A 26573-nucleotide genomic window follows, 5' to 3' on the forward strand; every position below is an offset into this window, starting at 1 on the left:
CACATGCGCACGTGTGCCCAAAATCCTGAGAGGAGAAAGGATTGCCGCATGGTCATCCCCCTGGAGGATGATTTCTCATTTTCTGTCTCTGTTTCTCTGTCTCTTGGGTGAGTGCATGTGCCCTACAGCAAAAATCTCTCTCTCTAAAAAAAAAAAAAAATACATATTGTTTTAATGAATGCATAGCATTTCACTATATGTATATGTAATTATTTAGGTTCCTTAGCTTCTATTTTAAGATGTTTAGATTATGTTGCATTTTATTTTTTCCCTATCGCTATCAATAAGATAACAATCATCATTCCTCTCCACATTTCTCAGCGTTTCCTTGATAGGTCCTAGAGGAGCAAGTGCTAGGTTAAAGACTATGATATCCTTCTAGTTTATGACACATTCTGCCAATATGCTTTCTGAAAGACTTGTCCCAACAGTAGCACTTCATTCCGACTTGTGCCCTACTCATTTGCCACTGATGATTATTTTTAAAAACTATTTGCTAATGGGATAGGCAAAAATTAGTACCTCATTGTATCAGATGATCAGTAAAGTTTGGTTATTTATTGGAGAGGTTTTTGCTATAGGGCGCATGCACTCCCCAGAAAGACAGAGACAGAAAGTGAGAAATCACCCCCCAGGGGGGATGGCCACGCCGCAATCCCTTCTCCTCCATTCTCCTCTTGGACTCTTGTGCATGCACGCATACATGCCCAGCATGAGTTTAAAACACCGGGTCCAGGACTCGAACCACAGTCAACTACATGGGAGTTCAATGACAGCCTTTACACCAACAGCTGGTCCCAAGATGATCAGTAAAGGTTAATATTTTGTATTTTCTGAGATTGTTTACGTCTTTTTCTAATACAATTTTGGTGTTTTTAAATAATTTGTCTAATATTGAGATTATTAATTTATGATATATGTTGAAAATATTCTGGCAATTATCCATCTACTTCTGAAACTTGCCTGATACATGAATTCTAGAAATTTAACTTCTATAACAGTCAAAGACTCTGCCGCTGTAATTTTTGTCAATTGTTTTAATGCTTATAAAGTCTTCCATTACCAAGCAGTTAAACATTCACCTATATTTTCTTCCTTGGGTTTCACTGTTTATATATAATTATTAAATCTATTTGGAAACTAAACTATATTTTCAACATTACCTGCAGAATATAAACTAAAAATATTGGTCCACACTAAAAAAAATTATGGAACTATCAACTAATTTTTAAAAAGGTTTCCTGATAGCAATACTAATTATTCCTGCAAGTATCTACTCACTTTAAAGTAATAATTTACAAAGTGAAAAAAACTTCAATTTTGTAAAACAAAGTAAATTCAGGGGAAGAAAAAAATGGCAATGGGGCAGGAGATCTACTTTGGTTTAAAAATCCAAATTAATAAATATTTAAGAGTACTAACTACTATAGTTGGTCTTGATGATCGTTTTGGTCGATGATTAAGTAGTATATCAACGGCTCCCACTACTTCAGAGTCGATTGCCACCAAAAGTGCATCTGCGGACTTTAAAAAAAAAAAAAGTTAAAAATGAAAATGGAAGATAAAAAGGTATTTATTTTTACTAATTCATAAATAAAGCTATATTTTAAATTTAAACTGTATTATATACAGTAATACTAAATTTTCAAAAATTTAAACTGTATAAGTGGTATATTTGCTTGCCTTCATGTGTACCATAATACACACTTTTTTTTCTGTCCTGGTTTTAATGCATAAACTGGTAGAATAATGAACACTGGATAGAAGGCATAATTAGTGGAACAGTGCTGATCCATGCAGTATTTAAAGTTAAAATATTTTTTTCCCAAGATCTTAATGCTTAAACTGTGGACCAAAGGAATCTCAACATTCCAAATCTATAAAAGAAATTGCCAGGAACTATTACTACAGGTAAAAGGTTGTGTTCAGTCTAATAAAAATTACCATCATCAATGCAACCATGAAGATAGAGGAGACTGTCAAATACATAAAGGGCAGAGCCCTCTGTTCTAATTTTTTTTTTTTTTTGAGAGATTTTCACTGTAGGGCACGTGCACTCGCCAGACAGACAGAGAGAGACATAGAGACAGAAAGCGAGAAATCACCCCCCAGGGGGGATGGTCACGCCGCAATCCCTTCTCCTCCATTCTCCTCTCAGGATCTTGGGCATGCACACACACGTGCCCGGCGTGAGTTTTAAGCCACCGGGTCCGGGACATGAACCGCGGTCGACTACGTGGGAGTCCAGCGACATAGCCATTACGCTAACTGCTGGATCCCCCTCTGTTCTAATTTTAAAAGCGTAAATGGCTCACTGAAATGGTACTGAAATTTGACCCTAATATTAGCAATCTCATCAGGTGTAAGCCACAAAGAATTAGGCTACTAAAGTTCATAGAACCAGGAGGAAGAAGTGACTACATTTCTCCTCCCAACTTATAATTCATTGTGAAAATCCAATTCTGACAAGAGGAAAAAGTCTGAGGAAATAGTAACTTTCAACTCTCTATAACAAAGCCTACAGTCCCATTGACAATCATGATGTCACGTTTTTGGAGGTTTTTTTGTCTATTTTTTGATGAAAACCATAAAGGCAGAAGGAAAACATAAGGATAAATGTGATTTTGCTAAAAAATACCCTGATTACTTTCAATCTGTACATTTCTTTAACTGTTAGAATCTTTAATAACTATTTTAATCAATATTCTTGCTCCTAGAGATAAAATATTATCAGGTCTTTAATATTCTTTGAAACTCAAAAGAATTAAGCTTTTATCTGGATGTCAAAAATAAGACTTAAAGTCACAAATTTTATCTGGATGGTTAAAAATAGGACTGAGCATCCCGAAGAAAGGGATGACCATTCTCACTTGGCTATTAGGATTCACCTGTTTTCCCTTAGGAAAAATTCCCACCCATGTGGAAAATTTAACCCACTGTTTTATCTCTTAAGACTCATAGGGATGTGGTGGTTGAAGCACTGGATCACACATGGCCAACTCCATAGTTTGAGTCCTAGATCCGGTGGCTTGAGAAACACACTGGGCACATGTGCATGTGTGCCCAAAATCCCAAGAAGAGAATGGAGACAGGATTGCCACATGGCCATGCCCCAGGGAGTTGACTTCTCTCTTTTCCTCTCTCGGTCTCTGTTTCGCCCTGGCAACTGCACATACCCTAGGGCAAAAATCTAAATTAAATAAAAAACTCACAGAGTTCAATAAACTGTAGTCTATTCTTTAGACTTTTAACATTATTTTCTGCTTCACAAATACTTCTCTTCAATTAGTATATTTGGTCAGTTGTAGCAAATAAAAGAAACCCTGTGACCCATCCCTGGTAGCACGCAGTAGTTGACACGGCAACTTGGCCACATGAGAGGCATGAGTTCAATTCCCAGCTCACTCTAAAAAGTCGGGTAATCCCAACAAGTTGGGAAGTTGAGCAGAAAGATCAAGAGCTTGTAGCCAGTGTGGACAATAAAGTGAGACTCTTGTTTGAAAGACACAGGTGTGTCTATTCATGTTGTAATCCCAACTATTTGGGAGGCTGCGGCAGGAGGTGCAAGACATAGGGAGACCCTGTCTAAAACATAACCACCACCACTCTATCCCTTACTACTAAATATTTCATGTATGGCTTTTAAAATTTTAATCCATAAGGTTAACTGTAGTAATGCTATTGTTCTCAAAGGCGAACACCAGGCAACTTAAGCTATTTGAAACAGAGCTGTGGATCCAGTTGCAATTTAAAAACAAACATACTGATATGTCACAAACTAACTTCATAGGCATTAAAATTTCCCAGAAGAAATAGGCATAAACATATTGACTTAGAATCCCCTAAAATGATGGATAGGTGGGTTTCCCAATGTCCTTCAGATCTTTATAGAATAAAGGAACAATTAAATTAGAACCAACAAAATAGGAAGAAATTGCTATGAGTTGAACATTAAAAAGATAAAATACCAGTATTGCAAAATTATCAATACACAGTAGCCTGAAGCAATTTAACACAAGAACAAATTATATTAATGGTTTCAGACCCTATGAAACAGTGAAATGACTATATTTTTAATTATTCCAATTTATGATGATAAAGTTAAATTATATTCAGATATATTACTGAGTACAAAATGAAGGTTTCTCTTATTCAGTGCTTAAAAGGATAAGCTTCAGCTATAAAAAATTCACTTATATAAAAATGTCATGTAAATAAGGAATCACCACTGACTTATTCTGCACAAATGGCATGTTACTTGATAAATCAGTGACAGTTCTAAAGGAAAAAATGTTTTGAATTATTTTCAAAACATTTACAGGTATATGTCCTCCCAACTTTGGCTCCCAATATATCAGCTATTTGATGATTTCTTACTTAAATCTCTTCCATATATATACTTACTAGGTATTGATGAGATCACTATCTTCCTTCTCACCTCAGAATCTGTCTTTTCAACAATTCCCATACTCTTTCCTCTCAGCTCAGAGTAAGAAGCTATTTATTTGTTTTCCAAAGTTAGTTTCCAGTTTACTATTCTATTTAATCCTGTCCTCTACTTGCAGAAATAACAATCCCAGTTCTCACCTCCCAGCACTTTCTTTGCTAACTTGACTTGAACCTGTTTCTCTTACCACTCAAATTTTCTTCTTTTGTTGCTGTGTCAAATTTCTCAAATTAATATGTATCATTTTTTCTAATTCTACTAATACAATACTTTCAAAATCTAATGGCTCTTTTTTTTAAAGAGATTTTTGCCTTATGGCACATGCAGTCACCTGAGAAAGACAGACAGAGACAGTGAGAGGGAAAGTGAGAAATTACCCTATGGGGGAATGGCCATGCCACAATCCCTCCTTTCTCTTCCTGAGATCTTGGGCACGCATGCTCATGCACCCAGTGTGAGTTTCAAGCCACTGGGTCCAGGACTTGAACCGCAGTTGGCCATGTGGGAGTCCAGAGATACAACTGCTATGCCATCTGCTGGCCCCTCTAATAATCTTTTCTACCTCCTCATTTTTCTAGATTTCTGTATAACATTAAAATGATTTCTTTTTAACATGTCCATCACTTTAAACATTTATTATGTTATGAGAATATTCAAAGTAGTCTCTTCTCCCTATTTCAAATATGCAAAGGTCTTCAGAAAGTTCATGGAAAATACATATTGTGGAAAAATTGTACATGGATTTTTTTTTTTTTTACACCAAAATAAACTAATACTGGGAACCAGCAGTTAGTGTAATGGCTATGTCGCTGGACTCCCACGTAGTCGACCTTGGTTCGCGTCCCGGACCCGGTAGCTTAAAACTCAAGCCGGGTGTGTGTGCGTGCATGCCCAAGATCCCGAGAAGAGAATGGAGGCGAAGGGATTGTGGCATGACCATCCCCCCTGGGGGGTGATTTCTTGCTTTCTGTCTCTATGTCTCTGTCTGTCTGTCTGGCGAGCGCATGCGCCCTATAGCAAAAATCTCTCAAAAAAAAAAAAAAAACTAGTAGTTTAATTCCATTTTTCCATGAACTTTCTGAGGTCCCCTTGAATACTGCATTACTGTTTCTATACACCTTAGCTTATCCTTCCTACCAAACTATAGCTTTGTACTCACTGACCAACCACGCCCCACCTCTCTCCCCTCTATACTCCAATCTCTGGTAAGCTCTATTCTACTCTTAACTTCTATATCATTTTGTTTTTTTTAGCTTCCACATATGATGGGACTTCAAAAAGTTTGTGGGAAAATAGGCTTAAACTATGGATTTAGTTTGCTAAAAACAAAACAAAACAAAAAAAAACCTGAAATCCAGTTTTTTTCATAATGCCTATTTTCTTAACTTCCTGCAGATCTCTCCCATGAATGAGATCATGCTGTACTTGTCCTTCTGGGCCTACCTTATTTCATTAAACATGATGACCTCCAGGCTCACCCATGTTGTGGCAGATAACAGGATTTTATACTTTCTTATGGCTGAATGGTATTCCATTGTGTATATATACACCACACTTTCTTTATCCATTCGTCTGTTGCTGGGCATTTAAGTTGATTCCATACTTTGGCTATTGTGGATAATGCTACAATAAACATAGACACGCAAATGTCTTTGGCATACTGATCTCATTTCCTTTAAATACCTGAGGACTCTTCAACTAGTTTGTGGAGGGACCTCACGGTGGTGCCAACAGTGAAAGGGACTCTCTGCCAGGCAGAACCAACAGGAGGCTTGCTGGTTCACATCCAGAGACACCCTCCCCCAGCCCAGATACACAGGGCTTGTAAGTGCCTGTGATCCAGGCTGGCTAAGACTAGGGGTGAATCATGGAGTCAGGACCTCCCTGGAGTGCTCACTCTCTTTCACTCATGGTATAAATGACTAAAAAAACTTTTTAAAACTCATGGAAAAAAAGAATTAAAATTTAATTTTGTTGCAAAAAAAAAATGATATCCATACATATTTTTCCCCTAATACACATTTTCTATGAACTTTCTGAAGAACTCTCATATACCCAGTAGTGGGAGTTTTCTATCATATGGTAGATCTATTTTTTAATTGGGACGCCTCCATACTGTTTTCCATAACAGCCGTAGTAATTTACATTCCTACCAACAATGTATGCGTGTATTAGAACATCACATTGTACCCGATAAGTACGTACCATTATATCAATTTTAAAAATACTAGTTGTTTGGTTTCCTAATATTGCACTATTCTGTCTCTAACATCTTCAAGCATTTCGTCGTCTTTAAAGAAACCCTTCCCTTCTAATCCTTTATTAACTCTAGATGCTTCCTAAGAATGAATCTACACCACCCTTTGCGGCTGTCATGTCACCTTCTTTCCTCACACTTGCGATCATCCCTACGTCAGCGACTGCCTACTGTATCTCTTTAGACAGACCTCTCCTTAGAAATACAATCTTCATTTCGGATTGTTGGGGACTCCTCAAAATCAACACGGTTAATACCAGAATTCATATCCTCTGCCCCAAACTTCACCTCTTAGGAACTTGCTGCTTTTCTTACTTAACTCCTCCTAGTCATTCATGTTTAAGATTTCCAAATCATCTTGGACTCCTTCCTAATTCCCCCCACCAAATTTAAATATTCACTAAGATTTGTCCATTTTTTCTTCATAATACCTCTAATATCTATCTTTTCTTCCCTCTTCCCCACTATTTTTCTTATAGCCACTGTACCAGTTTAGGTCTTAACCCTAGATTAATAAAAAACCTGTTCGCATAGGCATTCCCCACTTTTCATATCCAAATCTATACTAAACTCAGCCCCCAGATTCATCTTTCCAAAATACACATTGGACACATACATACTATGCCTCTTCTCAAAAGACTTTATTGATACTCCAGTATATGAAACCCAAATTCTTTAGCTTGGCATTCAAGGCCCTTTTCATCCATTTTGTATTGTTTATATTTCCTAATAATTCTCACTCATTTCCAACCCAAATATTTGTTCAAAAAGGCTAAATAAATTCACTGTCTCTGTCTTAAGAATATACATCACATGTGCCTTTGTTTATCGCCTCTTCCACATCTCCTGTTCCCGATCTATCTACACATTTTTGAGAGGACATTAGTGTAACCAGTAAGAGCATAGACTTTGGAGCCAAAAACTGGGTCCAAATTCTAATTCTACCATTTATGGAGTAACTTTGGATAAGTTACTTAATCTTTCTGTACCTGTTTCCTCCTCTATAAAATGTGGATAATAGTAGTAACTACCTCATAGAATCATTGTGTGAGGGTTATGTAAGTGAGTATCTTTAAGGTTCCTGGCATGGAATAGCATATTAGCAATAATTAAATATTTCAAGACTGAGCTCAACTGACAAACTTATGAAACCTTTCCTGATAGCTTCAATCCATAGTGATTTTGCCCTTTTCTGTACTTCTAGAATATTTATACTGAATCACAAAAAATTAAGTATCAAATAGGGTTTATCAATGGTGGCACTATAGACATTTGGGCTGAATAACTTTAGTTTTGGATGCTGTCCTATGTATTGTTGGTTCATCAATATCTTCAGCTTTTACTCACTAGATACCAATAGTAACCTGAAATCCAACTGTGAAACCAAAAGTCTCCAGATATTGCCAAATGTACCCTGGTGGAGGAAAAATTATTTGATTAAGAACCAATGATATAACACAAGATAAAACACACGAAAGCTCTTTGTAATGTCAAAGTAATGTGCAAGGATCAAATATTACTACCACTGAGCACTTGTCAAATATATCTTGTATTACTTGGCTTGTAATTCATATGTAATAATTAATTGCCCATTTTTTTAAAAAGATCTTTTAGTGCAGAATCCATATTTTATGTAATCATTTCCACAATCACATCCAACCACAGGTCTTGGATATTTGCTGATAGACAGAATAAGACATAGATAACCTGGACAGTACGCGGTGAACTGGAAAGAGCATGGGATTTGCAGTCAGGAGATTAAGTTCAAATCTTAACTCTGCCATTTCTAATTTTAGAACTTTGGACAATTCATTAAAGTCTATGAGCCTCAGTTTTCTGATCTATAAACTGTACCATCTGTATAGGTGGGCATTAATGCTTGAATGTAAGCAAGTATGTGAAAGGACCATGTATACTGCAGAACTATTACATGCATATAACATGTGAGAAAAGACAAATTATTATACAAATACCTCTTTTATCCAGAATCATCAGGGACTGAATTTCTTATTTTCCATGTAACTGAAGCTTATGCCTTTAAGTGTTTTAACTTTAAAATTTAAACTATTTGGTGGAAGTTTTCTGCTTCCAAAAGTCACATACATACATGTATAAAACTTCTTTCTTCTGTGTGTATATATGTGTGTGTGTGTGTGTGTGTGTGTGTGTGTATATATATATATATATATATATACACATATATATAAGTAAACGTGTGTGTATGTATGTATATATATATATATATATATATGTGTGTGTGTGTGTGTGTGTGTATATATACACACACACACACATTTCCTCTAAAACAATAAGTACTGAATATAATTTAACTTTACTGACTCTGGGCTATTGATATATGCCTTCATTATTATTCCAACAAATAGCTCCCCAAGAAATTATCAGAAATGTAATGCTATTGACCTCCTCTTTTTTAAAAAATAGTGTCAGAGGGAAAAAAAATAGTGTCAGAGGTACAAAGTCTCATTTTATTCCACTTTATCTCTCACGCCCCTTTCATTGCCCCTCTAATTCTCTATGGATTGAAAAACTAAGTAATTTAGTTAAAATGGAATCTAAAATGAGAAAAAATAGACTTAAAGGAGGTAGTCAGAAGCACTACAAATAAAGTTCATTAACTTAATTTGGAAACTTCATAGCAGCTACTCTGACTACTCATAGGTATTTTTACTTGATTTCTGGTTCTTAGCTGTGTTATGGACAGATGAGGTTGCTGGGTAAGGAATTTCTTTTCTTACTCTAAGTATATATATGTAGACAGTACTGCATGTTGTAATACATGATAGTTAATAGAAATGCACAGACTAACCTTATATTTTTAAAATCTGATGAGTGCTTCCTGATGCCACCCAAAAAAGAATACCTCCTTAAGAAAAAAAGGGAGCCAGAATTCATGTACTAAGTCCCATCATAAGCAAACCAAAAAGGAAAGAAAATTCTACTATGAGATTTCTTCAGTAGCTTTAAACTGAATTCTTTCATGACTTACATGTATGTGTCTACTTTTCCATCTGAACTGATATAAAGAGAAACAGGAAGGTCAATCTTTTACAGTTTAAAAAAATCTTTAGGTATAATGAGATAGCAAATTTCAAGGAAAAAGAATTTAATAAAACTCTGGAGAAAATCAAAATCAAATCAAAAACTATTCTTTGAGTCAGAAGCATTTTGTTTTTACCTGTAAATAATATAGGCCACAGAAAACCTGTTCGCCTGATACTTTCAGAACACCTGCACTATTTAAAAGTATATCATGTAAATAGTAACAATATATTTAATGAAAACAAACTCATTTTTAATAAATCACGATATTTTACCTCTCCCAATGTGGGGGGAAAGTGACCAATGGTAGGAAAAAGATAAATTAATTCAAAATACACTACTTTAAAAATAGTTTTTGTTGGCGTAAAAATGTTTAGTGGCTCAAAACCAAATAAAAGGTGAAAGAGAAAGAGAGAAAGAAAGAGGGAGAAAACAAGAAAAGGAAGAAAGGAGGGCAAAAAGAAAGAGAGCTCGATGAAAAGCAGAAAACATGGCACATCTAACAGTACTTAGAAGCTACTGGATAAAATTGTCTAGCCTTGTACCTGACAACCGTAGTCCAAAAGAAGCTGCAGTATATCCAAGTTTTCGTTTTCAATAGTTATGGTAACAGCATTTCTCCCAAGCACATCTACGCAATTTATGTTCAAGTCACCTGAACTGTTTTCCTCCAATATCTTTTTAACCATATAATAGTCACCTAAATAACAATATACAAACATAATTTAATATCCATGACATATTAGGTAAGAATGACTGTAAAGAAAAACTTAGCTTATTGAAATAAAAGATATAAACCTAATCTCATTCTCGTGTATAGAAATGTGCACAGAAAGTATGAACATTCCTTTGCTGACAACTTATATTTTGATAAAATAATATATACATTTGCTGCAAACATAAAAAGTAGAACGTTGTAAATATGTAGGATGAAATAGAAATCATTAGTTTAAAACTCATAACTGAATGATTACAAGCAAGGAGAAAAACTTTTAGAAGATATTTAAAGCAATTTAATGTCCAAAGCACAGAATGGAAGCTAGAAAAATAAGACAGAAGAAACTTAAAAGAATTAAGTTTTATATCTCAAGTATATATGCACACATTTACTCACGTATCATAATGGTTAAAACTGAGATCTCATAGTAAGTAGAGAATACTATAAAGAGGCTTTACAGCAGAAAACATACTTTGGAAAACCAGTGTGAATATGTATATTCTTGATGGTATATATATGAAAAGGGGAAAAGATGCCTACAAATTGTCTCCTCTCCTCTGCACCCTCCACACACACACCCCTCACTAGCAAAGCTTTTTAAATTTAATGATCAGTGAACATTCAGCTTACAAAACTTGCAGGCAGGAGCAGGATTAATACTTCATCTGTCGGGAACAAGCAGACTGCCTTCTGCCTGATTGTAGCCCAAGACTAAACAGTTGCCCCATGGGAGAGACCGAGGTAATTACCACAGTAATCCTTTTCTCCAAGGGTCCACTGTACTTGTCTGCGGACCAGATGGTACAGAAATAAGGCAAGTAAATCAAAAGGAACATGCTAATTAAATAAAAGAAAGCAGGGGGTTTTGTTTGTTTTGTTTCATTTTGCTTTTCAAATATAAAATGAAAAAAAAAACATTTTTTTAAATGACTTCCAAAAATAATTGCTCCTTAGAAGTCCATAAATAAAGAAACAGGGAAAGAACAATCAGAGCAGAAGCCAGGGGAAAGAAGAAATGAATGACTTCAAGATATAAAAACAGAAAACACTAAAACCAGACTAAATGAGTAAACAAGAAAGACAGCATATTTAACTTGTTAAAATTTCAAATAATTTGCTATCATTTTAATTCTATTATCTTAAAGTCTTCACACACACACACACACACACACACACACACACACCACTACTGCCACCACTACCACCACCCAATTTCTTATAGTAGAATGGTAGGTTTCTTCACAACATATTTCCTTAGTTCTCTCAGAAGGAAAACTTAGCCACATAAAGAAATGTTTTACCATATACTAACTAGTACTTACACACTAACGCTCCAAGGCAAAAAGTTATTAGACAGCTCACAAAGTGACACAGTCAGAAGTTGAACTGATAAGTGACCAATGAAAATTTATCACGATTATTAGAAAATAACATTTTAAGTCTTATTTCAGGTGAATCTATTGCAGTATCCTATTAGTAAGAGATTGCTACCCATAAAAACTCTGCTATATTTCCTTTGATATTATGATGTACTAAAGTGAGGATTAATTTTTCATTCATCCGGCTTGGGATTCACTGGGCTTTCTAAATCTAAAGACTGCCGTTTGCAGGGCTGGCAGGTGGCATGGTGGTTAAGGGCGCTAGACTCCCATATGGCCAACTGCGGTTTGAGTCCCAGACCTGGTAGCTTCCTTTTTCACTCTCTCTCTCTCTCTGGTCAAATTAAAATAAATATAGTTAAATAAAATAATTCTTAAAAATAAAAAAGAATGTCTTAAAAAAAAAAAAGACTGCCCTTCGTTAATTCTGCAATACTTTCAGCCATTATCTCTTCAAATATTGCTTCGTCGTCCCCATATTACTTTTTCTCATACCAGAAATTCTATTAGACATTCTGTTAGACCTTCTCATTCCAACTTCTGCTCTCTCAAGATTTCTTATTTTTCTCTTTCTCTCTCTTTCACACATTTTGGGTAATTTCTTTAGATCTCTCTTCCAGTCACTTATTCTTTCCTTAGCTATCTCTACTAATTAACTCAAGTACTAATTTTAAGATGTTTTAATGACTACATAAGTTTTATTGATTTTTCTAAATCTCTTTTATTTTCTCATGTTTACATTCTCTTATTTTAAGCTTTTAGTATTTTAAACATAATTATTTTACAGTCTCTATATGATAGTTTAACTATCTGAAGGCAATATTTCACTTGAATCCCAAATCAACAACTGGGAGGACCATGATTATACATTTTTAGGATAATCTTTTTATTCCTATTCAGAGTCTAGATTAAGACAAACATGCTTCTTAGAACTCTCCCTGTGATAGCAGATAAAGTTCTTTCCCTCATCTAACCCTCTGCTGAAGGTACAGTCTCTTAAGTACTGCAGTTTTATGCATATTTTTTTATTACAACTTCCTATTTAAAGCAAATTAAAGGCCATGCAAACTGTTTACATATGGGCATTAAAACTCAAATCCCAGAGCCAGCAGGTGATATGGTAGTTAAGGAGCTAGACTCCCACATGGTGGTTTGACTCACGGTTTGAGTCCTGTATCTAGTGGCCTGAAAATCATACTGGGCACATGTGCACGCATGCCCAAAATCCCAGAAGGAGAATGGATGAGGGACTATGGCATGGCCATCTCCCTCGGGGGTGATTTCTGACTTTCCCTCTCACTGTCTCTCTCTCTCTCTCTTTGGCAAGCACACATGCCCTATGGCAAAAATCTGGAAAAAAAAAAAAAAAAAAGGAAAAGAAAATCAAATCTCTACAACATCCAGACCAGTAACTGTCAGCCCCATCCATGGAGCAGTCATGGTGTTGGCACACATACTCCTGTTTTTCAGTCTTTTCTTCACTTTTAGATCCTAGTGTTTCCCTTCCTTTCTTGAAAACTCAACTGTCCACTTAAAGAAATGTTTGCTATTTTGAGCTATCATTTCTAGATGATTTGAAGCAGAAGAGTTTTCATGTTATCTTTTTGATCATATAGCTAGAGACAAAAGGGATAAAAATTTAAATTCTTATAAAATTGTATAAGTTTCAGGTACAGCAAGTGGACAAAAATAATTGCCACATGTTAAAAAAAAAAAAAAAGTTAGGTTGCCGTTTAAAAGGGAATGTCATTGCAAATATCAGATACTCTAAAGTTTCAAAGACCATTTTCATTGCTGTCAAGAAGCTGCACAAATTAAAAACAGACAGGGACCAGCAAATGGCACAATTGTTAGGTTGCTGGACTCCCATATGGCTGATTGCGGTTTGAGTCCCAGACCTGGAGGCTTGAAATTTATGCCAGGCTCAGTGCGTGCACATCCAAGATCCCGAGAGGATAATGGAAGAAAAGGGACTGTGGTAAAGCCATCTTCTCACTTTCTCTCTCCAGCTAGCACAAGCCCCTGTAGCAAAAATCTCTCTAAAAAGTAAATAAACAAAAATTTAAAAATAAAAACTAAATAAATAATTTTCATCCCTAAAGATAAAAAAGTCTACCCTGCCACAATTAACACTTTCATGCAAATGAAAAACCACATGCAATAGTCACAGAACCTATAAGGAACCTAGAATGGTTGCTAAGCATTCCACCAAAGTTTATATTTGCAAGTCTTCTAAAACAATGTACTATAGTTCAAAAAGACTTGACAGTTTTAATTTTTAGGATGAGTGTACTTGTGAAGAAGTTAGAAAATTTAAAATAGATGGCAAAAAAGTGGCTAGAGACCAAAGATTACAATTCAAAATGCCTGTGCACAACAAATATGTAAAAGTTTCTAATTTTATAACTGAAGTTGCTATCTAGAGTTACATACAGTTGGCCTTTAACAATACAAGTTTGAAGTGCATGGGATCACTTATACAGGGATTTTTTTTTTTTTTCAGTAAAAACATTGAGGGCCAGCCCTGTAGCCCAGTGGTTAAGGGAAGCTGAATCCCACATAGCCAATCATGGTTTGAATCCTGGTCCTGGTAGCTTGAGAAACACACTGGGCACCTGTGCATATGTGCCTAAAATCCCAAATAGAGAAGACTATGGCATGCCCCACTGGGGGTGTTTCCCCCTCATCTCTCTCTGTCTCTTTCTCTCTGATGAGCACATGTGCCCTGTGGCAAATTTTTAAAAAAGCTTTTAAGGGTCCAAAAGATAGCATAGCAATTTAAGTCACTGGACTCTCATATGACTTTTTAAAAAATAAATATAATGAAATGCTTGTATAGTACTGTAGACATTTTCTCTTCCTTCTGATTTTCTTAACATGTTCTCTTCTCTAGCTTCCTTTATTACAAGAATACAATATATAATATATACTTGTATAACACACAAAATATGTGCTAATCAAACTGTGTATGTTATTGGAAAGGCTTCCGTCTACAATAGGCTATGAGTAGGTAAGTTTGGAGGAAGTCAAGTTACATGCAGGATCAGCCCCACAGCACAACAGTTAAAGGAGCTGGCTACCACATGGCCTACCACAGTCTGAATCTCAGTCCTGGCAACTTGAAACACATGCCAAGTGCATGTGTGTACATGCCCCAAATCCTGATGGGATAGAAAATGGAAGAAAAAGAATTGCAATGTGACCATGTGCTGTTGAGGAGGACTTTCTCTTTCTCTCAGTTGGTACCCTTATCCCTTGCATTGTTCAAAGGTCAACTATACATATTCTGTCTTCTAAAATATTTTGACATATTGAAAGAAATGCAATGTAATCTGCTTACTTTTTTGGCCAGAAGGTTGTCTTTTCTCAGTGACGGAAAAGGAACCTTTTTCAATCAATTGGAATCTATAAAACTGAGTTGTGCATATTTGACAAAACTGTATTTTAAATCATTTTACTGTACAGATTTTTTTTTTCCATTGCCAGAGGGGGTATGAGCTTACCAGAAAGCTAGAGAAAGGGAGAGAAAGGGTATCCCTCAACAGGGTATGGTCATATTGGAATCCTGAACTGGTATTCAGGGAGTATACCTTTCAGGTTCCTGTGAGTTTTCTTTTCTGCTGGGCCTCAATTTTTACCTATAAAGACTTGAACCAAACACTAAGTTTCTAACAGCTCAAGACTGCATCATAGGATGACCCTAGCCACCCTCACTTCTTTGGAAGTGTTTTTTTTTTTTTTTTTTTTTTTTTTTTTTTTTTTTTTTTTTTTTTTTCTTTACGGGGGGGTGTTTTTCAACGGGTAGGTGCATGTGTTCAACAGGGAGAGAGAGTGAGAGACAGAGATAGTGAGAAAGTGAGAAATCACCGCCTTGGAGGAATGGCCACACTGCAATCCCTTCTCCATCATTCTCCTCCCAGGATCTTGGGCACACCCACTCACCTGAAATGAGTTTCAAGCCACCAGGTCTGGGATTTGAACCATGGTCAGTCATGTGGGAGTCCATGGTTGTAGACACTATGCCATCTGTTAGCCCTGACCCTAACCCCTCTTAAAGTACCTGCCAGAGAAACCTCAAAGCCAAAAGAATTTACTGGTCATTCCAGCCAACACCTGAAGATAGTGTTCTTGTCCTCTAGCCTCTGTGGCAGGGTACAAGCTCGACTTTCAGAAGCACCAGTTAGTAAAGTCAGACGGATTTCACTTGGACCAGTTCCCCACTTTCACTTTTTGTAGTTTTTTACTTCCCTGACTCTACTAAGCCTCCACTCACCCCCTTTCCTACTTTCTTATTCTCCGCCTAAAATATCCAGTCACCTCTGCAGAAACTGAAGTTGAGTTCAGTTTACCTTGAACTCTCCCCTACTGCAGTTTTATAGAACTTATTAATGTATTAGCACAGAGGTTAACAAACATGTTCTGCAAAGGGCCCAGAGAGTCAACATTTCAGGCTTTGTGGACAATGCCATCTCAGGTGTAACTACTCATCTAAGCCTTTTCAGCACAAAAGCCGCCACAGATCATATGTACACAAAGGATGGTGTGTGTGTTCTAATAAAACTTTCTTTATAAATACTGAAAACTTTTTTAAGAAAGATTTTTGCTATCAGGCAAATCTCTCTCTTGCTGAAGAGAGAGAGAGACAGAGAGGCAAAAAGTGAGAAATCACCCCCCCCCCGGAGGGATAGCCACAATGCAATCCTGTCTCCCCCATTCTCTTCTCAAGATTTTGGGCATGCACACACAAAAACCCAGCATGAGTTGTAAGTCGCAGGGTCCAGGACCCAAACCGTAGTTAATTACATGGGAGTCCAGCAACATAACCATTACGCCATCTGCTCGTCCCTAAACTCTGAAATTTGAACTTCATAAAAAGTTCAGGTGTTATGATATATTGGACTGTTGAAAAAGTCATGATGCATTTCTGCATAGAAAAACATAGAAAACAGTCATAACTTTGCCAACACTCCAGGAGTTTTCTTCTCCTCCCTCTACTTGTTATTATTCACTACTCATGACAGAGTGTATATACGTACACGTGAGAGGGAGAAAGACAAAGGGAGAGATGAGCACCCTCCAGGCTCTAGTCATGCAGTGATCCCCTTCCTCTAGTCCTCTGGCCTAACTCACACACTGCCTGGTATATTTCAAGCCAATCAGGATGGGGATTTGAACCAAGTTGTCATGTGAGATCCAGCTTCCCTCGAGCAGTACATTACCACTCTATCATGGAGCCAGTTCCATTATTTATGTATTTAATCATTCAACATGTAATCTGTCTAAACCAGTCTCAGACAGTGCCACTGCTTGAAAAGCTGGAAGTCCTATGAAAGGCATAGGTTTGGTTCCCGACCAATTGGAATATGGCAGTACATGGCCATATGTGTTTGTAATCCCAGCTAATTGGGAGGCTGGGGCAGGAGGATCAATACACAAAAATATCTGTTTCTCTCCCTTTCTCTCTCTCTCATAAGGAAAAAAATAATTAAAATCCTATCAGGCTTACAACTCTCATAATTTTCCATAGCATTTCACATAAAAGCCAAATATTTTTCTGTGGCCTACAAATCCCTATAGAGCTAGGCTTTACTACCATTGTCAATTTATCTTATACCACTCTCTGGTTCACCCACTATGATCATTCTAGACCAATGTTTTCCAAAACTGCAGGTTGCAACCCATTAGTTGTCATGAAACAAGTATGGTGACTTTAACCAATAATTTTAATTGAATTATTGAATATTATAGTAATTTCATAGATACTCAGCAATAGAATTACTCTGACCAACTGTGATAAACCCTTGAAAAACACTGGAAAAATGCTGCAGTATCGATTAAAAACAGATGATTTAATCTTTTCCTCATTGGCATCACCTTTGCTGTTCTAGCATATGACGGTAATTTTCACCATCACTAAATGACAGTGTTAATGTTCATCTAGAGTTTAATTTTATATTAATCAGATGTGAAGTTCTGAGATGTGGGAGAACTGCCAAAAAATTTGTAAAGATTTTAAAACCAAGTTTCTATAACAAACTTCGAGTGTGGCAATTGCAACATTCTAACTTAAATATTGCCAATAAAGTTTAAAATAGGAGAGTTTATTAGGAGGAAAAAGAATGATGATGTAAAAAAAACACAGATATAATCAAATGCAATTGGTGATTTGGAAATAAAAAGAAAAAAATACACATGCTGCTCATTCAATGGGGCAGTCCTGTTGTGCAGTGGTTAAGTCCTGTGCATACCCAGATTTCACATGGCTAACCAGAGTCCCCATGGTTTGAGAAACACACCAGGTACATGTGCATGCATGTGTGTGTGCACCCCAAATCTTGAGAAGACAGGAAAGAGGAAGACAATGGATTATAGCACAACCACATCCCACTGGGGGCAGGTACTCTTTCTTTCCCTCGCCTTCTCCCCTAGTGAATACAGGCCCCTTCCAGCAAGAGATAGATAGATAGATAGATAGATAGATAGATAGATAGATAGATAGATAGATAAAATATTTACATTGTGAAAATGATTTAAAATATAACTTTTACAGTCCCCGATGTAGCACGAAATTGTGAAAAAAACCTTCAAAATTAAAAATACTTAAAAATATGGTATGTGTAACTGTTCATAGTATTTGGAATATCTTGGAAAAAAGACCATTATTATAATAACTTCTTGGGCATTTATGAATCTTAATAAGAACTACTAATGATAGGAATATCATTTGGTAAAAGTTCACAATGCTGTAGGAAAAAATTATACCATAGCATAAAAGTAATGCTGATTTTTTTTATAGTAAATCAGTTGATAAGAATTTAAAACAGCATTTTCTTCAATCTATCTATTAGAAGAAAAGTTAGAGCAATGTTTATTTTGTGATTAGAGTCTGGTATACAATCTGGAAGCCCATTCACAGGGTGTCCTAAGTTGTATAAAACTTTGTATTAGGTATGTAGCGACACAGTTAAATGAATTGTGCTGCTTTAATTTAACCTCACATATATTTAAATTATATACATATTTCTAAAACCGGAAAAGTACATTATTTATCAATATAAATTAAACATAAAAATACAAAGGAATTAGTGATGGAGTAACAAATATTATAAAAATTGAGTTATTTTGGGACCAGCAGTTAGTGTAATGGTTATGTCGCTGGACTCCCACGTAGTCGACCGCGGATCGCGTCCCAGACCCGGTGGCTTAAACTCATGCTGGGCGCGTGTGTGTGTGTGCCCAAGATCCCGAGAGGAGAATGGAAGAGAAGGGATTGTGGCATGGCCATCCCCCCTGGGGGGTGACTTCTCGCTTTTTGTCTCTCTGTCTCTCTTTGGTGAGCACACGTGCCCTATAGCAAAAAAAAAAAAAAAACTGTCCAAAAAAATAGAATTTTAAAAATTAACAGCTATTAATGATAGTGTCAATCACCAACTAACAGTAGCTATTAATGATAGTGTTAATCACCAATTTATAAACCACAAAGCTTTGTTTGGCATTAAGAAAATTCCACTCTCGGGAACCAGCAGTTAGCGTAATGGCTATGTCGCTGGACTCCCATGTAGTCAACCGCAGTTCGCGTCCTGGACCTGGTGGCTTAGAACTCACGCCGGGCGCGTGTGCGTGCGTGCCCAAGATCCCGAGAGGAGAATGGAGGAGAAGGGATTGCGGTGTGACCATCCCCCCTGGGGGGTGATTTCTCACTTTCTGTCTCTCTGTCTGTCTGGCGAGCGCACGCACCCTATAGAGAAAACCTCTCAAAAAAAAAAAAGAAAAAAGAAAAGAAAATTCCACTCTCATAGCTATATTGATACGATGCTGAAATTTTTTAGTCCTGATCATTTACGTGGGCCCTTAAAAATTACTGCTTATCAACTCTTAGTGAATTTTTGAACTTCTTCTTAACTACTTAACTTCTTAACTTCTTAACTACTACTATACTAATCCTAGTTCTCAATATTAATACATTTGCAGGAGTCAGCTATGAGCAAGGTATTTATAGCACTGGCAGCAAGGAAAAAGAGAAATTATTCTGAGGTGGCAGCAATAAGTATAAAATTTAACCTTTTTGTTTGTTTGTTTGTTTTTAAAGTTTCTGCCATAGGGTAAGTATGCTCGCCAGAGAGACAGAGAGAGAAAAGAAATCACCCCCGAGGGAGGACAGCCAAACTGCAATCCTTCCTCCTCCATTCTCCTCTTGGGACCCTGGGCACACACGCACCCAGTGTGACTTTCAAGCCACCAAGTCCAGGACTCAAACTGCAGTCTGCCAAGCTGGAGTCCCAGCACCTTAACCAACATGTCACGTTCTGGCCCCTAAAATTAAATCTTTAAGACCCCTCCCCAACTTTGTATACAGGGTATACTGGCTTGGGTTACATTTTTTTTTAACTATCCAGATAAAAGATCGATTGTACTAGGAATATTCCATCCTCCAAATTATATATAACACATTTAAGTTTAATTGAGCACTTGTTTCTTGCTTTCAGACAGATATATTATACATAACCATATTTTTTCCTGAGTGCTCCTCATTTAAGCAGAAGAGAGTATCTCCATTACAGAATAAACTAGTAGAGGATAAATATTTAGCCAGTAATTTCTCAGTAAAGTGCCTTTTCAGTATTTTAACATGATTGACAACTTGAAAAGTGTATTTCGATGGTATCCTATAAAAAAGAGCAACTAAGTAAAAATAATAAAAAGAAACACACTTGTAGTATCACTAGAAATGCCAGTATTACAGAACTGGGAGGCAGCTAGATGTTCAATGGGAAGTCTGTTATACATAAATTAGCCACCAAGATTGTTCTTGATTTGAGTCATTTTTTGGTCAAAAACAAAACTATAAAACTGTTCTCTGTAGGAACATTTCTTAACGAGTACACTCTAAAATTTAGATGAGCTGGAGCTGGCAGGTGGTATGGTAGTTAAGGGCCCTGGACTCCCACAAGGCTGATCATGGTTCGAGTCCTAGACCTGGTGGCTTGCTTTCTCTCTCTCACTCTGTCCCTCTCTGGTCAGATTAAAATAAATAAATAAATAAATAAATAAATAAAATAATTATAAAAAAACTTAGATGACTTGAAAATTTTCTTTCTTTATATTTTTTGAGATATTTTTGCTATAGGGTGCTTGCGCTACCAGAGAGACAAACAGAAAGTGAGAAATCACCCCCCAAGGGGGATGGCCATGCCACAACCCCTTTGTCTCCATTCTCCTCTCCGGATCTTGGGTATCCATGCACACATGCCTGGCATGACTTTGAAGCTGTTGGGTCCAGGACTTGAACCACAATCAACCATGTGGTAGTTCAGTGATGTAACCATTACCCCATCTGCTGGTCCCGATTTCTAGTACAAAGTACTTCAGTGCTATACCTGATGATAATTTGTGAAATGTTTGTAGAATATTGCCTTCAGTGCTCTCTTCATCTCCCCTTTCTGCAGTTTTCTTCCCTCACAATATATTCCTCTTTACATTACCCCTTGATCAACATAAAATTTCTCAACAATATCAAGCACCTTGCAGTTTTCCTTCTAACCCCTTCCTCCCCAGCCCCATACACTTTCAAATCTCTTCTCAAGTAGCTAAAACAAACAAATCCTGTCAAGTAAATTTAAGTGAAATAATAACAGTTTGAGGCAGCTCCATGGTACAGCAGTAAAACACTGCTCAAAAGAAGCCAGATCCCACATGGCAACCAGGTGTTGAAACCCCCGATTAAGTCAGCCTACGTAAATCAACATACCAAACACCCATCCAAGTGTCCAAGATCTGAGGGGCTAGAAGACTAGAGGAAGGGGATCACCATGGCATGACTGTGCCTGAGGAGGGTATTAATCTTTCCCTTTTCCTCTCACTGTGTGTCCACTCTATTATCAATAAAGGAAAAAAAAAAAACTAAAACTAAAACTTAATGTTTCACATTTTGAAAGCTTCCTTAGCACAAAGGTACACAAAGTTTATGGAGGAATTCAGTTATCAAAGCATCCTTCCTTACGTACATCAAATCATATCACAAAGGTGACACTGGGCATTGAGACGAGGCAGAGCCCAGGAATAAAAGCAAAATTCTGTCCTCTCCATCCCTCCACTGACTCCACACTGCCATTTGAAGAAGAGACTCCTGACTCGGATTTCCTAAAAATGGTCTCCATAGAGAGCTGGTAGCAACTTTACCCTTTCATATTTCCTTTTTCTACCCAAGAACTGATGACTGATCATCAGGAAATGAAAAGGTTCATGTGGGTTTATGTTCATGAAGATATACTAAAAGCTACCAGCTACTCAACAGTTACTTTAAAGGAGGAAAATTGAGACAAACTGTACTTAGTTTAGTTGCTTCCTAAATAAACTTGTTATTTACCTTTCTCCAGTCACCAGGCCTGAAGGGAACCATAGGCTCCCACAAATAAAAAAGGCTCATTATCACTACCTTTCACTGAGGGAGGAAAAGGTCATAGGTGGTAAGAATATTACTTAACATTTTACTGAAAAACTACATTTATAGTCAGCTATAAAGGTTATTTCAACTAACCTTTACATCTGAATTATAGAGCTCTTTGTCTACAAAAATCATGAGTATACTTTCTGAGAATCTCACTTGGGGGACTCACATGTAACTTTACATCACTGGCAAAAGAATTTTCCAATAACCTTTTCTTCTAAATTTTATACAAAGAAAGGACATGTTCCTTTGAGATAATGCTGACCCACCCTAAAGATCAGTAACAGTCATTACTAGGTAGTCACTACCTGGATCAGCAGTTGCCTAGATACACGGAACTTTACATAAAAACCAGCTATTACAAACTATAAATCCTTTCTTTTTCTCTCATACCTTTTTGTTTACTCCTTAATATGTACATACTTTTCAAAGGACCACCCGTCCACTAATGTACACATAGCCACCTCATTTCTATAATTCTTGCTTCATGATGTATTTTTGTTTTTCTATGCAAAAATGTGTCATGACTTTTCCAACACCCAGTAAAACATAAGAAGAACATTTCACTAAAATATCATGTTTGCTTTTTACTTTTTTTTTTTTTTAAGGTTTTTGCCATAGGGCACATCGCCAGAGAGACAGAGACAGTGAGAAGGCAAGTGAGAAATCATCCCCCAGGAAGAATGGCCATGCAGCAATTCCTTCTCCCCCTGGGATTTTGGGCACTTACACAAACACAGCTGGTGTGATTTTCAAACCACGAGATCTGAGACTAGAACTGCTTCTTGGCCATGTTGGAGTCCACTGCCTTAACTACCACACCACATACTGGCTCCACTTGCTTTTTACTTTTATTAGATAAATGTAATGCACAGAAGCCAAGATTTATAAAACATAGAAAACAAGTTTAATTTCTAATTAGCAAACTCAAATGTAGATATGTCTTTTCTGACACAAACAGTGCTCATCACTTAGCTAGAACCAAATCAATATAACGTAGTTAAGAGTACAGATCAGGGGACCAGCAGACAGCAGGGTGGTTAGGGCGCTGAACTCCCACATGGCCAACAGTGGTTAGAGTCCTAGACCTGGCAGCTTGCTTTCTCACTTTCCCTTTTTTCTCTCTCTCTGGTCCTATTAAAAAATAATAACAACAAATAAAATAAAATAAATAAATAACGACCAAAAAGTGCAGGTTCAAGATAGAACCCAGTTCTCTTACTTAACTAACGTAATGTCAGGCAAATGTAATTTTAAATTTTGCTAACCCTCATTTTTTTCATCTGTAAAATGTGGATAACTGATCTCATCTGTAAAATGAGAATAACAGATCTGGTTCATGGGGTTGTGAGGATCAAATGAAACCATCTATGAAAAACAAAAGCACAAAACCCCAGTAGCTATTTTTGTAAATGTTTGCCATTTGGTCTGAGGAAGGTCCTGAGGTAAGAGTGAGTGCTACAGCTATTTCAGGAAACGTCTCTTTTAAATTTGGTCTAGGTAACACTAGAAAATGTTTAACAATATTAATGAATACATACATGTACATAAAATATACTATTACTCATTTTAAAACATAAGTATATACCAGGGGCTGACAGGTGGCATGGTGCTTAAGGGTGCTGGACTCCCACATAGCCGACCACAGTTTGAGTCCCAGACCTGATGGCTTGCTTTCTCTCTTTCTCTCTCTCTCTCACTCACTCTCGCTCTCTCTCTCACTCTGTCCCTCTCTGGTCAAATTAAAATAAATAAATTAAAATAAAATAATTATTTGGAAAAAAATTTAAACATAAATGTATACCCTAAGTGTGTAAGAATTACGTCATTCTTCTCAAACCTAAGAACTTACTTCGATATCTCTGAAACATAGAAAATATCTATTTTTACCTCATTCATTTTCAAGAATGTTAATTTATATAGTGGGAGAAAGCATGCATATTTACTTTTCATCCCATTCCCAAAAAGACAAATCTGAGGATCTCTCTCCAGTGTCATAAAATGGGACGCTGACAAAGAATATCGAGCTATTTCAGACTGGCACTACTGGATACCCTTTAAAACGCTCACAAATTAAAAGTATAAGATAAGTCAAGCAGGAAACTCACATGCATACAACATACAAGTACCTGCTGCAACTGCATTCCATTAGAGCTCTCTGCTTTCAGTTTGAAAGGAATATCAAATCTCCATTCTTGACACACTCTGGTTTAAAATAACCACAGCACAGTGAGCTGTAGCAGCCACTTACACATTGTAGTACAACACAACCTTTTCCCTTCCTTTCTCAGAGAACTTCTGTGGGGCAAAAGCTCAGCAATACTAACTCTCCAGAATTCTTGAAGCACATTTTTGTGAAGATATACGAATATGTATATATACATCTATATACATATATACATATATTCACACACTATGCTTCTTTACATTTCAAAGATCACTCGAGGTTGTGTCTATCCGGGACTTTTTTTTTTTTTTTTGGAGCTATAGGGCGCGAGCTCTCGCCAGACAGAGAGAGACATAGAGACAGAAAGCAAGAAATCACCCCCCAGGGGGGATGGTCACGCCGCAATCCCTTCTCCTCCATTCTCCTCTCGGGATCTTGGGCACGCACGCACACGCACCCGGCGTGAGTTTTAAGCCACCAGGTCCGGGACACGAACCGCGGTCGACTACGTGGGAGTCCAGCAACATAGCCATTACGCTAACTGCTGGTTCCCTCTATCCGGGACTTGAACAAATGCTTTCACTACATTATTTAATATTATTACCTAGGAACATAAAAGTAGCTTGCCAGCACTTCATATGTGACTACGTTTTCAAAAATGTTGTAAATAAAATTCTTTTTCAAAGGCAGTGAGAGAGATTATGGAGGCTGTCACTTATTAAAACACACACACCTGAAGACAAAACAAAAAAATCTCACAGTTAATCTTTCCACAGTGTAAGCTGCCCTTTTGGATTTGCATTTTGGAAGTTTGAATAGTTCCAAAGGGTTTTACTAAGTAAGCATGCTCCTGGAACAGTAAGGAGCATACATTTAGAAATAAAGTTTTTTTTTCAATGTAGAAAATAGAAGCGGTCTTAGGGAAAGCAATTTCCTACTCCTTATATAGCATCACTAGAAAGCATGCTTATGTGAAAGAGTTTAACATGGCCGTAAAAATAATTTCTAGACTAAAAAAAAGAAAACTAAAAATATTCCACTATGTTTGTCCTGTAATTATTTTTCACTACTTTATCTCCCAAAGATGGCATGGGAGCAAAAATCTTTCTCTCCAATAAAAAGTACGAGGGGAAAAAAAGGAGGAACAGTCCAAGATGCTCCTTAAGTTTGGGAAGTTTCGGGCAGAAATCCTCCAGTCCTGTCCTTACTGTCACGTATCTCCACACAGGACATTTCCCGCAGCTCATCCCATTCAGTGGACACTGACCAATACACTGGACAGCGGAAGCTAAACAACGGGAGAAAGGCGTTGTTTGGTTTTGAAGAAAAATAAAAAAGAAGTGGCAACTTCTAATAACAAGGGGTCCTAAGAGGAATCTCTAGGCAAGGACAAGATCCGAAACCCCCTCTCGGTCACCCAGAAGGAAAGAAAAGAGCCGGAGCGGTGGACCCGGTCATTCCCGCAGTCAGCACTACGGGTGCGGCCAGAACCCTGGCGCTGCCCCCGGGACCCCCGATGGGCCCGGGCGCGCGGAGGGCACCCCCGGCCCGGCCGCAAGCTCGCTCTCTCGGGGCAGGTCAGTGGGCGCGGCGGGGACTGACCCGGCGCCGAGGGGGGCGCCCCGAACTCGGGGAGCAGAGAGGACCAAGGGTGTGCAGGGCAGGGGCGCCCAGGGCGGAGAAAGGGGCCTAGCTCTCACCCTTGTCGCACGCCAGCAAGAAAAGCTTCTCGTTCAGGGTGTTCTCCTCCTTCACCTCCCGCACATCCTTCAGCGCCATCACCTCGTTGGGCGACGAAGAGGAGGATGGGGAGGAAGGCAGGGAGGAGGAGGAGGCGCCCGAGAGGTCCGTGCTCGGGTACAGGGCCGCCATCATCGCGGCCCATGCAGGGGGCAGGCCAGGAGACGGGGGTGGGGCCCCCAGCGGCCCCGACCCCGACCCCGGCTCCGCCCCAGGGCTGGAAAAGGGATGAGTCGTCCCCACCGCCGCCTCGGCTCGCGGCCCGTTGGCCCCGAAGGGCGTCGCCTCCCCTCGGAGCCAGTACTCGCCCTCCACCGACAGCCCCAGATTGGTGGCAGGGCACGCGCGGGCCCGGGGG

The 26573-nt window shown here is 37.8% G+C and overlaps 1 protein-coding gene across 1 annotated transcript in view; it reads right to left on the bottom strand.

Annotated features, from left to right (window-relative positions):
• The window catches only part of TRPC1 (transient receptor potential cation channel subfamily C member 1), a 76216-nt gene extending 49662 nt beyond the window's left edge, over positions 1 to 26554 (bottom strand). The window contains 3 exon segments of the mRNA XM_006162299.3: positions 1423 to 1524; positions 10310 to 10464; positions 26176 to 26554. Coding sequence (XP_006162361.1) covers positions 1423 to 1524; positions 10310 to 10464; positions 26176 to 26350 — 432 coding nt within the window. The 5' untranslated portion in view covers positions 26351 to 26554.
• Between the last annotated feature and the right edge of the window lie 19 nt (positions 26555 to 26573).

Source organism: Tupaia chinensis, unplaced genomic scaffold (genome assembly GCF_000334495.1).
Source record: "Tupaia chinensis unplaced genomic scaffold, TupChi_1.0 Scaffold139833_1, whole genome shotgun sequence".
NCBI classification, from domain to species: Eukaryota; Metazoa; Chordata; class Mammalia; order Scandentia; family Tupaiidae; genus Tupaia; species Tupaia belangeri.